The 17,468-nt window shown below is 41.0% G+C and overlaps 1 protein-coding gene across 1 annotated transcript; it reads right to left on the bottom strand.

Moving 5' to 3' along the window:
* Positions 1 to 9,665: 9,665 nt before the first annotated feature.
* Positions 9,666 to 16,761, bottom strand: shhb (sonic hedgehog signaling molecule b). Its single transcript, XM_083525915.1, has 3 exons — positions 16,204 to 16,761; positions 13,670 to 13,931; positions 9,666 to 11,668 (listed from the first exon to the last, which is right to left on the bottom strand). The coding sequence occupies exons 1-3, from the start codon at positions 16,510 to 16,512 to the stop codon at positions 10,980 to 10,982; spliced, it is 1,260 nt and encodes a 419-aa protein (XP_083382041.1). The 5' UTR covers positions 16,513 to 16,761; the 3' UTR covers positions 9,666 to 10,979.
* Positions 16,762 to 17,468: the final 707 nt, after the last annotated feature.

The raw sequence follows: 17,468 nt of genomic DNA, 5'->3' as shown, positions 1-17,468 counted from the left end.
TTAATCTGCTCAGTCTAAATGAGAGCAAAATCCACTCATTCACTGTCCAATTCCTTAAAATGCATGTGCTTCTAAAACACATGTATTAACTGATATATGTGTTTTAGAAGCATGTGCATTTTAAGGAATTGGACAGTGAATGAGTAGATGAAAGTTCTGTGGAGTCCAAACATAACATTTTTGTCTCTAACAGAAGAACTTGTGTGAGATGAAGAGCAGGAGAGAAGATGTGATCAGACTCCCTCACCCCCACACTCACACATGGAGGTGGAAGTTTAATGGTTTGGGGTTGTTTTGGAGCAGTGAAGGTTCCTGAAAGTAAAATAAATCCTGATCCAGCATGGCTCCCATTCTGTACTTCATCACCATGCAGTTCCGTCTGGACTGCGGCTCATTGGAAGCGACTTCACTGTACAACAGGACGATGAGCCAAATCGCACGTCTGAGTTCTGTACGTGTTATTTAGAGAGCAGACAGACGTCTGGAGCGATATCTATCATGGAACCACCTGCCCAGTCACTGCACCTAAATCCTACTGAACTGCTCTGAGATAAACTGGATCACATGAAAGAAATCTCCATCTAGTGAAGAACAACTTCTGTGAGTTTTACAAAAGGCACAGCAACGTTTCTCTGCTGAATGTTTGGAGAAACAAAGTGTCCTGATGCTGAGTGTGTGAAAAGCTGTTCTTCATGCTAAGGTAGGATTTTTCAATGAAAACCAAATGTGACATCTGGATGTTTATAGATTTGTTGGTCAATGAAATATTCATATTGTAACATTAAAAAAAAAACATCATACACGTGTCTCTTAAAACCCGTAATAGAGAAGGACGACGTGACCCCTACACATTCCTTCTTCTGCAAAAAATAAATGAATAAATTAACCCTATTTCTGAAGCTGCTCAGATTTGGTTGTGTAGCTGTATTGTTTTTCTCTGAGCTTGTTCCTCCTCCTCCTCCTCCTCCTGGTGTCTCTTTCGGGAGCTGAGGCAGAGCTCAGGCGCTCTGCGATGAAGATAACACGGTGTCAGTCTTAATAGAGGAAGAAGAGAAAGCAGTGGAGACAGCAGGATCAATGGCGAATGCCCTCTGCAGGCTCGATCAGGGGGCTGCTGTGTTCTTCCTGACAATCTTATCTCTCTCACTCTCTCTCTCCTCCGTCAGAGATCTTTCAGGTGTTTTCCAATAGCAGTCATCCCCTTAAGACATGCAATTAATCTTTTCTGTGTGTGTGTGTGTGTGTGTCAGTTCCACCTGTGAATAAAGAGTTGCCTGTTAGGCGGATTGGGTTTGAAGAGCTCCACTCCAGATAAGGAGGAATTAATTATTTTTACGTCAGGAACGATAGCGTTCTCTACGGCGCAGGACACAAAGCAGGAGTGACGGCAGACGGGGAATTAGAGGAGCGATGTCACTCCGTTTAAAGCTCCGCCGCCTGAAACCGGTGTAATAGAGAGCAGCGTGTGGGGGATTGATCCGTTTATCACACACCATTTACCCATTCACCTTCTGTTATCCTGCACGTCCTTGAGAATTTTCTGCTTTAAAAGAGCGATAAGAAACGAGTCAAAAAGGAATCGATGGAAATAAAAACGTACAAAAATTACGTGGATTATATTATCCCAATCTTCTAACAGCTCCAATGTCGAAGATGATGTGCTGAGGAGGAACGAGAGCTGTGGCGGTTTTGGTGGTGTGTCAGTGTTTATAGATAAATGATAGAGAACGTCTCGTGTACAACTCAACTGGTGGCTTTGGGTTTCTGTTTCTCAGGAGCTTCTTTTCCATCTGTGTGTGAAGGTTGTAACATTTTATTCGGCCAATGATTGTTTTATAGCCGACATGCTGTGACTTTGGGGGAATTTTATCCAACATCGCAGCAGTGTATTTAAACATTCAGGATGTACAATATTTATACACGTTTATTGGTCTGTTTGTAGAGTCGGAGAGTCAGAAACTGAGAGTCAGAGTCAGAAACTGAGAGTCAGAGTCAGAAACAAAGTCAGAAACTTAGTCAGAGTTAGAAGCAGAGAGTCAGAAACTGAGAGTCAGAAACAGAGAGTCCGAAACAGAGTCAGAAAGTCAGAAACTGAGAGTCAGAAACAGAGTCAGAAAGTCAGAAACAGAGTCAGAGAGTCAGAAACTGAAAGTCGAAAAACAGTCAGAGAGTCAGGACGAGAGTCAGATATTCGGAAACCAGCAGTCAGAGTCCAAAGCTGAGAGAGATACTGAAACTAAGAGTCAAAGAGTCAGAAACAGAGATTCAGAGTTTAAGAGTTAGAAACAGAAACAGTCCGCTCGTTTTAGAGTCAGAGTGAGTGTGAAATTGATTCTTTGCCATTTGCTTATTGTTTGGTTTTAAACTGCGCACAATTAAACTGCAATGAAACACTTTTAGTAAACACTTTTACCAATTGTGTCTGTGTGTGTGTGTGTGTGTGTGTGTGTGTGTGTGTGTGTGTGTGTGTGTGTAGAGATCGCATTTATGACCTATAGGTAATAAAAATAACTCGATTTGCTGATTTACTTAAAAACTGAAACACAGTTTAAACCTGATTCTCCTCCTGCAGGTAAGTTGAATCTTTAACCAGATCCTGATCGCTAAGAACACACACGCGTTCCACAGGAACATGCTGAACCCTGCAGACGTGAGGTCAAAAAGATAAATTGTAGATGGGTTTGGATTTTGAAGCTATTTGATTGTCCTCAACTCATTTCTTCTGACGCTTTTTCTGCTCGTCAGGATAAAGACATGGCCGTGAATCGGACACACCCGTCTCGGCTGAGCGAGAACTCCAGAGTCATGACCTTCACCAGGCCCTGGATACCTCACACACCACACACTCTGGGAGTTCCGGTCGAGTTCAAGGAGATGAGCCACGGCTTTGAGAGAGAGAGAGAGAGAGAGAGAGTGTGTGTGTGTGTGTGTGTGTGTGTGTGTGTGTGTGTGTGTGTGTGTGTGTGTGCTTGTCTTTTGCCGTGTGCCTTTTAGCCGCATGTGTCTTTTGTGTGTTTATTTTGATCCGAACCCTGTTGTGACGGCGGAGAGGCAGCGTGTTTATTGCTTGTCGTCTTTCTCGCCATCTCCCGCTGGCGTGTCAGAGCCGAGCCGCTAGACCATCACGATCCGTAAACAAAGAGACGTGCTGATAAAGAGGCGCTTGCTGTTTACCGAGGAACGGCTCGGGGTGGGGGAGCGGTGCACTTGATTTTTTTACAAAGCTGACATAACTCTATTTTATTGCTCCTGAGCACTACGATGTGTTAAAAAGCCTCGATTCGTTTTTTAAAATCATTAAAAACATTTTAATAGAATGACGTCATCCGTCAGAATAAGCAAACAGTGATCATTTAATATTTCTGTCGCACACTCGTGTGTATAAAAGGTCGTACGTGGTTTTTGTGGATCTCACATCAAACATCAACACCAGATGCTTGATCACTGAAATCGCACCACAACTAAATGAGCTACAGTTTTTCATTTACAGTGCCATCTAGTGGCTCCGCCCCCTTCTGGATATGAAGCTCGGGTTGCAAAAAAGCATCAATAGTCCCCACTTCTTCACCCTGAGTATCTCCATGTACGGGCCAGTCATATTAGGGGAAGCAAATCCAAACTCAACAATAGTGAGTCCAATAGTGAAAAGGGTGGGGCATGAAATTTGGGGGTGTGGTTTAATTTGCATATTAATTGGCATGCAGAGTAGGAACTGTGTTTGAATATGTATATTCACCTGTTTCTGGTTCTGTATAATAACTTTTTAATTTCTGGAATCACTGCATTCTAAAAATATTTGTTTCTCACACACACACACACACACACACACACACACACACACACACACACACACACACATCCCGCTTGTATTAAAACATCACCAGACGGCAGAAGGGCAAACTAAATCGGTCACGTCTGTGTGAGCTCACTGGACCAGGCCAGATGGACAGTGCCCGCTTCGTGCCAGCATGGACAGACGAGCAGTCGAGCGGGTGGTCAGTGTGTGTGTGTGTGTGTGTGTGTGTGTGTGTGTGTGTGTGTGTGTGTGTGTGTGTGTGTGTGTGTCTGTCTGTCTGTCTCTCGGTCAGGATGCTGTCCCTGTGTCAGTTGAAGGGCTTTCTTTTCCGAGCTGCTGGAGTCTGTCTGAAGGTTTCTCGGTCCTCGAGGTCGTCCTGAAACCCTCAATCTGTCATAAATTAAGACGACTAGATTGGAGACGTGTTATAAGACGTCAGGCTGTTACCGTGGCAGCACAAGACCAACGCAAAATACAATGTGAACAATTTAAATTGAAGAAACTGTTGCAGATGGAACGGTATATTTTTGCACACACACACAAAGACACACACACACACAAAGACACACACACACACACACCTGGTTAAATCTCTCTCTGCTTAGGCCTGGGTGTGTTTCTGTCACAGTCGAGCTGTCAGGAGACTTCATATCGAGCTGTAGTGCAGCATATGCATACACACACACACACACATATATACACACACACACACACACACACACACCACTACTACCGCATGCCCTCGAGCAGTGACAGTCTCAGTTACAGGCTTCTCACGTCACACAATGTCTTGTTTTTTTTCCCTCCGCTGCTCCTGTAGTGGCTCCTAAACAGCTTTCAGATAGCAAACCGTAGTTATTTTTAGTTCCAAAATCATTCAAATAGCTTTTCATAACAGCAAATATTGAGACCTGAGTAAGCTACGCGCGTGTGTGTGTGTGTGTGTGTGTGTTTGGTTTTGATGGCAAAGCGTTGTTTTGTCCAGTAGAGGGCAGTGTTTGTGGCGCTATTTATCAGTGGCTGTTACAGACATTAGAAAGAAAAATATCTACAAATATTTAAATATGTAAATTAAAAAATAATAATAATAATAATAAGTGGTGATAATTATTTATTGATTATATTTTTGTATTATTTTATTTTGGATTAATTTAAGTGTTTTTATCTTTCCATGAATTTCTATGTAATTGTATTAAAATATGACTTATTGGAATGTACACATTATTTTCTTAATTAAAAGTATATAATCAGAGTAATATACAGAAATACTACAGAAATAAGAAGTCAATAAATATATTTCAAATGATTGATTATTTTATCCTATTAATAAAAACAAAAAATATCAGTAAGAAAATCATTTGATATTCAGTATTACTAATTTTTATTTGAAACAAAATTTACTATAAATGATTAGAACTGTTATTAATGATAATATGAAAGAATAATACAATATTAGTTTGGAATTTATTAAATATATTTGAATTTACTTACACACTTTTTTAGTATTAATAATTAAGCACTTTTTATTCATTAAAAACATTTGAAGAGAAAAAAATACTAAAAAAAAAAAGTTTTGCAGTTACTCAGCTCGAACAACAGGACACACACACACACACACACACACACACACTCTCTCTCTTCATAATGTTTTAATATAACAGCTAATTAGAGCTGACATGAAGTTGTTTTATTGCTGCCCCCTGCACGTGTGTGTGTGTGTGTGTGTGTGTGTGTGTGTGTGTGTGTGTGTGTGTGTGTGTGTGTGTGTGTGTTCAGTGGCTCACATGACCGTGTTTATCAGAGCATATGGTGCGGGGACGGGGCGAGTTTGCAGCATCTCTTTGCGTTATCAGAGAGACGTTACAGTACAGGAAGTGAACAGCTTCACAGCCAGATTGTTAAAGCGATGGTCCATTACACGGTACACTGCGTCTCAGCAGTGTCTAATGAGCACACACACACACACACACACACACATACACACACACACACACACACACACACACACACACACACACTACAACATTGACACTTCTACAAACACTAATGCTGCTTACAAAGTACACACATTTTCATACACATGTACATATACAATAATTTACACACATATACAGACACCTGTGTGTGTGTGTGTGTGTGTGTGTGTGTGTGTGTGTGTGTGTGTGTGTGTGTATGGGATCCACCTCACCTGCTCACTGATGTGATCTATCTATCTATCTATCTATCTATCTATCTATCTATCTATCTATCTATCTATCTATCTATCTATCTATCTATCTATCTATCTATCTATCTATCTATCTATCTATCTGTCTGTCTGTCTGTCTGTTTGACTGTCTATCTCTCAGTACGTCTGTTCCTGTCTGTGTCTGTCTGTCTGTCTGTCTGTCTGTCTGTTTGACTGTCTATCTCTCAGTACGTCTGTTCCTGTCTGTGTGTCTGTCTGTCTGTCTGTCTATATTTCAGTGTATCTCTCTGCATGTCTTTTTTCACTCTCTCTGCAGCAGCTCCCTTCATTTCCAAGTTTCGTAGAATAATAAGTGCTCATTAAATGAAGTTTCGATCAGTCACCATTTTGAAGGAAATGTAGTTTCCTGTCGCCACCTAGTGGCCGAGTACTAAACATCAGCTTTTAAAACCCAGCAGCTGTTCAGTATATAGTGTTTAAATGATTATTATTATTTAATTATATGTAAATAATATGTATACCTGGTGTTCACTCAGAAACACTAATATTAATATAATAATAATTATAATAATTTAGGTAAATATGCTTTAATTACATGTGACGCACAAGATTTACTTCTTGTTTGTTCTGACCTCATCGTCACTACTTCAGAACTTCGAGTTCTGGATTGTGATTGGTCAAAAGGTCAGCTCACTGTAGACTCTGACAGTAGTGCAGGTTTATATTAACGCGCTCGTTTTGGTGTGTTATCGTTTCCATAGCAAGGCGTGTTTGCAGAAGGGTCCAAGATCAGAAGGCGTCGATGTAAAGGCGATGGAAGGAGTCTCCAGTGTCAGGGGCTTTAAAACACTCGGCGGGAAAGCTGTGATGTCTTCAGGACAGAGGAAAGGGGGTTTTTCAGTATTTTTTTCTTAATACTATTTCGAAATATAACTATAAACAGATAAAAATGATGTTAAGCGGTGAATTGTAATTAAAGAAATGTAATTGTTTCTGTGGTATAACTGGAATAAAACTGGATTATAGGAGAGTGAAGAGAATGTGCAGGTTCACTGACACACCTGAGGTTGTCTCATGAGCTCCGGCTTTTGTTCACGTACCAGACGTTTCTTCTGTGAAATATTTTTCGAGACCCCGATGCCTCGCCCTGCGGAATGTCAACATTTACCCAAAGTAGCGCTATTCTAATCCGGCCGAGTGTGGACCGGTGGAGGGATTAAGGCCCGGGTTGTTTTCCTGCAGCCTTGGAATGTTTCCTCAGCAGGGTTTTTGTTGTGCGTGCAGGTCGTCCCTTCGTCTTCTCGCTCCTGCTTTTGTGTCCTTCAGCAAGTCTAAACCTCACAGAGTCAACAGCGCAGAGCGGCTCTGAAGCGCAGCGCCGCTGGAATGTCGATCCGTGTTGCAACAGTGTTTAAAGCTCCGCTACTTACACTGCTCATTAAGCAATTTGAGTTTCACCCTGCGAGCGTGAGGTCGTGTGTGTGTGTGTGTGTGTGTGTGTTCGGCTCTTTAGCACAAAGCCATCGCTGAGTGATTGAGACATGCAGGAGTAAACAGGACTGAGCTTTCCCCCCCTCTCTCTCTCTCTCTCTCTCTCTCTCTCTCTCTCTCTCTCTCTCTCTCTTTGACAACATCCAGGTATCAGATTAGACTAATACATATTTCAAACACCTTCTGAGGGAACCTACTCAGGGTTTCCCAATCCCAAGGTTTCAAGGAGAACTCATACATGTCCAGTGACTCTTTAAAAAAACGGGTTCTTGGTTCTTGTGGGTTTCTTTACGTATTAATCGGATATTTCGTTTGAAAACTCCTACACTGGTGCTGCTTGGAACTCTGTCTCATATCTGTACACTTCCTCTATGGCTTTTTTTCCCCCCGAGAATCTCCTGGAGAACGACTGAAGGATCCTTTTATCATCTCATCATGCTTTAAATATACCATGTATTAAACCATATCACTTAAAGAACCATCTACCTTGAAACTTTAAACATCTACCTTAAACCGGGTTTCTGGATGTTGGTTCATGGTTCTTGTGGGTTTCTTTATGCATTCATCAGACATTTAAACATTCTAGGACTAATTAATTGGTTCCGCTTGGAACCCTGTTTAATACCTGCACACTCACTCAATGTCTTTTACAAAGAATCTCCAGAGCAATGACTAAAGAACCCTTTATCATCTCATCATCCCTTAAATAAACCTTGCATAATGCATGAACTGTCCTGTTTGACTGATGAGCCATTTAGGGTTCTTTGCCTTCTGAAGTGTTTCTGCTGAGAACCTGTTACTGATGGGAACATGGAATCTTGAAGAGTTCTCCTGAAGGGGTGTTGATGGGTTAATGTTATGGTTTGGTATAATTAAGAGCTCGTTGTTTCTAAAATGGGTTGGATTGGAAGTGATATGGTTTCTGAGATGGGAACTGTTTAAGGGTTCTACCAGAGATGACCCAAGTGTAACCCATGACTACTCAAAGACCCTCAAAGGACTCATAATGCAAGAGTTAAATGTGTGGTACAAAGTTAAAAAAATGTCTGATTCTTTTCTGACTAACATCTGGAACCTGTCAGGAGTTTAAAACTGAGCTGCACTGTGAGGGTTCGGTAGGTCATTAAAGGTTCTTGGACTCCAAAGGTTCTACTTGAAACCCTGTCTTATCAGAAACTATGGTTTAGGGTTCCACACAGAATCTTTATTTATTATTATACAATATTCCTTAAGAGAAACAGAAGAGGAGAGCGACGGTTTAGACTCACGCTTAGATCAAATCATTTATTGTGCTATTTTTGGAATTAAACTCACAACCATCTAACCTTCAGCAACTCAATGTTGATGTAAAGCTCCATGGAGTGAAGTGAATTCCATCACCTACATCTGTACACAATATACTGCTTGTAGTTTCTGTAAAATACAGGAAGGTTGTGAGTTTAAGTCCCACTGATAAATACTGTTAACCCTCAGCTACATCTAAAAGTCCTCTAGAGTCACATTTCACATGTCGCTGCTTATCTGACACTATTTGCTGTGTTTAAGATGTTTTACTGTTCTTAGAAAAAGAAAATATTTGAGGTTTGTTTTCTTAGTTATAGTAAATATCCTGTTTTTGTTGTAGATAGATAGATAGATAGATAGATAGATAGATAGATAGATAGATAGATAGATAGATAGATAGATAGATAGATAGATAGATAGATAGAAAAAAAGAAAGAAAGAAAGAAAGAAAGAAATAGTTTGGTGTAGTTCCGCTAGCAGCCGCCAGATGTCCCACCATCACATTAAATAAGAGGTACTGTGTAAATGCGGAGTTTTGATAAATGAATTATCGTTTGCTTCGCAAGATCAGATATTTAACATTGAAAAAAGTTTTTAGCTGAATTATGGTTAACAGAGAAGAAAAAAACAATAGTAACAATGATCAAGTGAAGAATTTATTCGGACTAGTGCTAGTGTAAAACCTAAGAAAAATGTAAAAGCTAGCCATACAGAGCTAATAATTACCATCACACAATTTACCTAGTTCGCTAAACTCAGTATTGTGATGTCATGAGGAGCTATTTTATCTGGTACATGCTCCACCCATTTTGCTCATGATGGGCCAGGTACTGCAAATGCAAAAAAAGAGTCTATGGAGGATCCAGTCGATCATAAATGATAAATTAATGTAGAGTCAACACACAGTTTCTCCTCATTAGCATCATTTATTTTTACATCTTTATACACATTAAATGAAAAAAAAAAAACTCAGTTACTGGTGTAAATATACAAGTACAACAATTACACACTTTTATCTTTAAATACATCGAACATGTTTTTTTTATATATATATATATATATCTCACTATTTCAAATAACGAAATGTGATTTTGTAAATAGTTTCGATTTGATCCGTCCCAAAAAAAATCTAATATACAAATCTGTGTAGAAAAATATAATTTAGGAGTGTCTGACTATCCGGCAAAAAGATACAGAGCGGTGGTTTGGCGTCTTTCCGGTTTCATCAGTTCATCTGTGTGAACCCTGAATCCCATCGTTTCGCCTCCGACCCAACCAAAAAAAACCAATAAATTACTTAACAAAAAAATACCTTCTCAAGATTCCCGAATCGCTAACGATGTGATTGAGGCTAACAATCAGGACACGTTTCCTCCCACGGCCAAGATTTCTCTTCGGTCTGTAATGAGTAAAAGTTGTTTATGTGTACTCATTGCCTAAATGCTAATACACACACACACACACACACACACACACACACACACACACACACACACACACACACACACACACACACACACACACACAGGTGAACAATAAAATGATTCACCAAAAAATCTGGTTATTTCACATAGCTCAAGACAACTCTGTGATGATTATTGATTCTGCCGCTTGAATGACGCTAACTGATATCCATAAATGTTCATTAGCCTTGCCAGCATGTGAAACACATTGTGTAAGGTGGATGTAAAGTCTGTGTAACAATTTGAAATTATTTTCCTTCCAAGCCCATTTATTTTAGATAATGCTGCTGAGGAGAACCTTTCAGTTCATAATGCTAATGCTAATGATAACACTAATGCTAATACTGTATTAAACCACCAGAAGTCTGAAGAAGTCATTATGGAGCAGGTAACTTGTTTTCAGGCATGACTTGGAATTGACAATTCAGATTATTTAAAAAATATTTTTTTTTTTGGCTAAAATGAGAACATTCTGTATTTGCAGTGGAAAATACAAAGTCCTGCCCCTTCAGACGTAAAAGGGCAGCTTGTTTTGCTAGTTAGCGATGCTTTAAAATGCGAAAGCGAGAGAAATTTATTCACACAAATCTGCAATGGGGTGCAACACTTTACATTTTGACTATATCCTTTTAAAAGTTAGAATGACCCGGCTTTAGAAGCAATTAGCACACCATGTTAACTGGTGTCTGTTAGCATTTGTTTGTAGCTAGCAAAACTAGCATTTTGGACTGGGAGTCTCCTGGAGGTTGTATGAGTCTCAGCTAAGGTTCGGAATCCCGAGCGTGTGGAATGAGTCCCGGTCCAGGAGCCACGCTCCGACATGTAGCAGCATCTTGGGATACCAGTGAATCCCATCATCATGTTGTAAAGTAACGTTTGAATCCGGTGTGATCTGGCGCCACCATGAGGCCGGCGTGAGTCTGCGACTCAGACGAAGAGGCGTGAAAGCCCAGTGCGCCCAGCGGTGCTCCTCTATGGCGGCGTAGCACGAGGCTAACACGCCGTCCACCACGACAGTCCCGTGTGCGGTGAGGGGGGCATATGAGCCCCTGTCCTCCACCGCGTACACACGTTCCACCCGTGCGCTCCTCAGACTGCCTCGTCCCTCCCACACGAACACCTCCTGTCCCGCCTTCACATCGCTCGCAAACTTCGCCGTCATTCCTGAACCGTCCGAGTCGTCCCAGATAAACACCAGATGAGCCGGCGTGAGCCTCAGAGTCGCCTTCGGCTGCGACGTTTCCAGCACAAGAAACGTCCGGCGTGTGATCAAGTCTCGGTCCAGGTAGGTAATGAAGTCGCTGTACACTAAGTTTCCCTGTTCGTCTGCTGCGAGAACCTCGTCACCTTCCACCAGATCCTTCACATGCTTCGTGCGTCCGTCTGAGAGGTACACGGACGCAGATCCTGGGAAGCAGCCGCCCGATTTTGCAGCGACAGAATTTTCTGGCAGGAAAAAAAAAAAAAACAGTAAAAAAACCAAGTTCAACACGCGAGTTCATTAGAGCACCACTTTATTCAACGTTAATGGCCCTTCTTAATAGTACGAGAGGAGTCTACAGTGTCAGTGTTTTCTGTATAAGTCAGAGGTAAAGCTCCAGCTGTAGGATTTCTAACATTTGCTATGAATACATTAAGACTAGAAAGGAAACACGTTTTGGTAGCTGCTATAACAGAGTGATAAAAGGAACAATAAAGTCCTTCAGACTTTCCACAACTTCCGACTATAACGAATAAAAACATGTGACAAACGACTGTGGAATCGATTCAGAATTCAAAACAAAATGGCAACCATGCTCATGTTGTTGTTTTTTAAATGTACTAACTACCATGTCTGTTGATGCCAAGATCTCGTGGTGTCGTGACCCGGGTCAGGTGTGTTTCAGCGGCACACACACTTGTGATGTAAATGTGTGTCTTGTTACACACAGTAGCTGCTGATGGAGCTGCTAATTGAAAAGCAGGAGGCGTATTGTCATTTTAATGGCGTCTGCGGTTCGCTCCGGCTCTGGCCCAGCTCGTTTATTTCACTGTTTATCTTTCAGAAGTCTTGTGTGACTGTTTGCTCAGGTGCACACACACACACACACACACACACACACACACACACACACACACACACACACACACTATAACACACACTCTTCAAATTCACACCGCCTGCAATACACAACTCAGAGCAAACACGCTTCATGCCAGACATTTGTATTGTAATCGCCTGGCAGATGTGTGCTGATTGACACACACACCAGAAATCTGTGCTTTAATCCCTGATTCTTTTTCTGAATGCGTGAGCAGGAACGAAGCCGATCGCTCAAACTGGCCAGAGACAACAAGGAGCAAACACACAAAAAAGGGTATTCTTTATTTAAAAAAAAAGAAAACTCAAAGCATACACTGTTTTTCCCCTTCAGTTAAAAAAGTTTGTTTTCATTACATTAAATTTTTATTTGCCTTTTCTTTCTTTCTTTCTTTCTTTCTTTCTTTCTTTCTTTCTTTCTTTCTTTCTTTCTTTCTTTCTTTCTTTCTTTCTTTCTTTCTTTCACTTCATAATAGCTTGGAAAAAATTTTAATCTTCAAGAATGAACAAGAATGATTTTAAAAAGCTTCACTCGACCATGCAGCCTTTTGCTCTTTTTTTATTTTTTTATTATTAATTAATAAATGAATTCTTTTTATCTTGTCCTTTGCGATTTTATTTATTTATTTATTTATTTATTTATTTATTTATTTATTTATTTATTTATTTTTGCTGCTTTAAAAATTATTTACAAAAAAATTTCTTATAGAAGGTTGCTTCAAAATAAATCTCTCTTTTCTCTGGAGAGTAAACGTCCTAAATAAATAAATAAATAAATAAATGTATTTTGGCATATTTTCCTCTTCTGAATTGCAGAGATGTACTCATGTTCAGTTACATTGCATGGACAAAAGTTTGTGGACACCTGACATAAGCTTGGTTTGGCATTTTTTTAACATCCCGTTCCACATTTAGTCTTTATTTGCTATTATAATAGGCTCCATTCTTCTGGGAAGATGTTCCTTTAGATTTTGTGGGGATTTGTAGAGATTCATTCACTAACAAGGGTGTTAGTAAAGTGTAGGTGAGGTGAGGAGGCCTGGAGTGCAGACAGTGTTAACATTCATTGTTCAATAGCATTGAGGGTCAGTACTCTATAGCAGGAGATCTTCATGGAGCTGGCTTTGTGCATAAGGTCATATTAATGCTGGAACAGGTTTGGGTCTTCTAGTTTTTAGAAGGGAAATTTTATGCTAAAACTTTTGTACATACAAAGTTTCTGATATTTTGTGAGGAAAGGAGTGTTTACAGCTGCTTTAAAGTAAGTAATGGGAAGGGAAGGTGAAGAAATGAGATGCCCCCTACAGGCACTGCGAGGTAAAATACGCTCCCAATCTAAAACATGGAAGTTAATTATATGTTCTCACCTGCTTTGACAGAGCAGTGTATGTGCGCTTTGGATTCGTAATAAACCCAGTCGAATCCAGCCTCCACAGCGAGTCTCGACAGCATCCCGTACTTGCTCTTGTCTCTGTCCGAGGTCGTGATGTCCACAGCTCGGCCTTCATAGTGTAAAGACTCTTCGAAATGGTTGCCGTCTTCATCCCAGGCCTCGGTCACACGCAGCTTCACACCGGGCCACTGGTTCATCACTGAGATGGCCAATGAATTCAGTTTGTCTTTACATCGCTGTGAGAGACAGAGACACACATGGAGACTGTATGTATGTGTGTATGTGAGAACTCGGGCTGCTGTGATTACACCCTGAGCAGAAGGTTATTGATTTGCTCTCGTCTGAGCTTCTGATCGCTCGCTTCAGTTTGATGAATACTCTATGAGAAAAAAAAAAAAACAGCTCTGGCAAAGTTCCCAATAAAACGTCAGAGTGAAATGACGAAGCGTTTTGCAGATAATTAGCGGCGTGAGTTCATCGTCTGGCTCTCTGACTCTGACTCCACTGTGTTTTGTTTAAAATATGTGTGTAAGTCGTTGTGTAGTAATTCCACCCTGACCCCGTGGGGTTTATCGGGGTAAAGTGTGCTGTTGGTCGTGAGCCACATATGCAGAGTCTGATCAATAACTTTAACTCTGGAGGAAGATAAATGGAGCTGAAAAAAAAAATCCAATCATGATCTAAGCTGAATCCCAGAAACGGCAGCCAACTGGATCTTTTCCACACGGCAAGACCGTCACGGCGATCAATTAATACCTAATATGTATGGATTACAGAGCGGGAACACAAACGCCTCTCGAGTGGACGTATGGCTGTTTTTATACACTATAAAGAGCACTTGTATGAGGGCAGTGTCTCAAATGAGACGTTCTGTGATTTAATAAAGAGCACACAGAACATTAAAAACGTCCAGATTAGACTTAAACTCATTTTATCACTCATGACTCTAAACTCCAAATAGGACATTTCACATGACCGAGTGGAAATACATAATAAGTGCACTTGAAATACTCAGACGTCCCCAGTATTTCATACATTTTGAAGTATAGAATCTGTAGGCTGAAGGGAACAGGATAGGGAAAGAGTGCGTGATGTTTCAAATAGAGGCCTATTTGAGCTAAATTTGGACAGGAGCGCACTTTTCCACATTTTACTAAATAAAAGCACTTTTTTGGAAACTGTACTTCACACTTTACACTATAATGCCCCAATGAAGTGCACTTGTATAGTTTCAGGTGATATTTATAACACTTTGAAATTATAATTGTATATTCCTGGACTTAAAACTGAATTGTGTGTGGCCTGAAGTGGACATTTCTTTCTTTTCTTTTTTTCCTCATGCTGTATGAGTTCAGACTTTTCCTCCACCTCAGGGTCTCGCTCACAGAGCTGCTATTTCTGTCTGCAATATTTTCTTGTAGATGATCTGAAACCACTGTGACCCTGTCCAGACACTTACTAAGGATGAGTGAACGATTGAAAGAAAAACTGGTGTTGAACGAATATATGTGGGTTTTTTTTTGTCCTGTGATCTGATACTAATTCTCGAATCTGAACTAGACACCATTCGAACCTGTTTATGACAAGCTTTGTAAAAAAAAGTCATAATACTCATCAGTTTCACATGAGCTTGGTTTCTTTTTTAATCCAACTTATTCTCTTAAATCACTTCCTGTGTTTATTTAATCCTGTGTGTTGGAGATTAAATGCCAGCGATCAACAGAACACACACAGAGCCGTGAGACGAGCTTTACGGAAAACTCTGCGGTGTAAAAATCCAATGTGAGTCACAAGAAGTGGTATAATTGTTCTGATCAGAAAGCAAAATTGTTACACCTGATACCGAACCCGGAACTGACACACCTGAGCACTTCAACTGCTTATATTCCAAACTATCAGGAATTTCATACATCACACACACATTGTTCATATGATCGCAGTTCAGACTGATTTATTTGGAGATAATTTAGCAAATATTTCTCACACACACACACACACACACACACACACACACACACACACACACACAGTGCTAAAAGCAGAGTTAAAACATTTCAAATATTATAACTGCAATTTATTCTTAGTTTTTTTGGGGGGTGGGGTAATAAAATTACACCTAAATCAAAGATGACATTGAGTATTAGATTATTCATTGATTAATTGTTTGATTAATTGTATAATTGATTGATTTCTTGATTGAAAAGCATTAGATAATTAAAGATAATTAATTAATGTATCATTATCTATCTATCTATCTATCTATCTATCTATCTATCTATCTATCTATCTATCTATCTATCTATTCATTTATTTATTAATTCATTCATATATTAATTGTTTTATTTATTTTTGCATCCTCCAGTGTCGGCACGTGCGAGTTTGCATCTAGGACCCCCCCTCCCACTTATAAAAAATCCCTAACTTAATTAAATATAAACTAAATGTTTAAATGCCCCCTCTACCCCCCTAGCCCTCCAACCACCATCCCGTACCCCAGTACCCCCGTACCTGGGTCATGAGCCGGTCCGCGTTGGTGTTCTCCTCGTCCTTGAAGATGATGTCGGGGTTGTAGTTGGGTGTCAGCTCCTTGAAGCGCTCCGAGTTGCGCGTAATCTTACCCTCGTACTTCCCACTGGCTCCCAGCGTCTTCTCCGCCACGTTGGGGATGAACTGCTTGTAGGCGAGCGGAGTCAGCCTCTTCGGGTGTCTGCGCTTCCCGTAGCCCCGGCCCGGGCCGCAGGCGCGCGCGCAGCCGGCCAGCAGCACGCACACGGACGAGACGAGCGCCAGCTTCCGGAGCAGCAGCGTCAGGTCCATGTCTTCCTCCCTGCGCGTGTGTGAGCTTCAGATCATTCACCGGTGCCACGACACCCTCGCTACGGCCACCGCCTCCAGCTTCTACCCGCCCTCCCTCGCGTGTTCTCCCGTGTGCGTGTATGCGCGCGTCCGTGCCGGTGTCCGCTTCTCCGTATCCGCGTGTGCGCCCTCTCCCTCGGAGCAGGTGCAGGAGTTCAGTGTCTCTGTGCGTTGAAATGAGTGTATGTGTGTGTGGATGCTGAAAGAGATGATGTGAATATGTGTGTGAGTGTATGTGAGCCAGTGTGTGAGCGAGCGCACTGAGAGCTCATTGGCTGAGAACACTCCACACACTCCGACCTGTAAGTCTACTGTAAGAGTGTGAGATGCCATCATCCCAGAGGTGCAGCAGAGAGGCATATCCTTCTTCCTTTTCCCATCTTTCCAGCGTGGGTCACCTCGTCATCATCATCATCATTATCATCATCATCATCATCATCATCATCATCATCATCTCCTTCTCCTCCATGTCCATCAGAACATAGCATGTTTTATCAGTAGCTGAGTTTATGAGTTTATTTAATTTGAATCATTCTAAATATTTGTGATGTGATAAAGGTCCACGCACTTGCAGACACTATATGTTGCACATTTCAGGCTCCTGCTCCAGAGAAAGCTAAAGGATGCAAGTGAGGTTAAAACTTGAGATCTGATCATCACTGCTATCACTGTGGAGTTCTCTGTAAGGACAGGGTTTTATGTTTTTATGCAGCATTTATGGAAGGAGTCTCCAGTATCAGTGCTTTGTCCAAATAATTTTTTTTTAACAAGTTGACAAGTCTATGAGAATAAAACTCTTGGGAATGTGCATTTATGAAAAAATAGTAAAAGTCAGCGTTTTTCAGCATGATGTGTCGTGTACAACGTGCATGCGGCTTAAACCTAAAACAGCCCTCACGCTGCAAGTTCACACTCCT

The sequence above is a fragment of the Silurus aristotelis genome (genome assembly GCF_946808225.1).
Source record: "Silurus aristotelis genome assembly, chromosome: 22".
In the NCBI taxonomy this organism is placed as follows: domain Eukaryota; kingdom Metazoa; phylum Chordata; class Actinopteri; order Siluriformes; family Siluridae; genus Silurus; species Silurus aristotelis.
The sequence above is the reverse complement of the archived record's forward strand: the minus strand, read 5'-3'. Positions and strand labels throughout refer to the sequence as shown.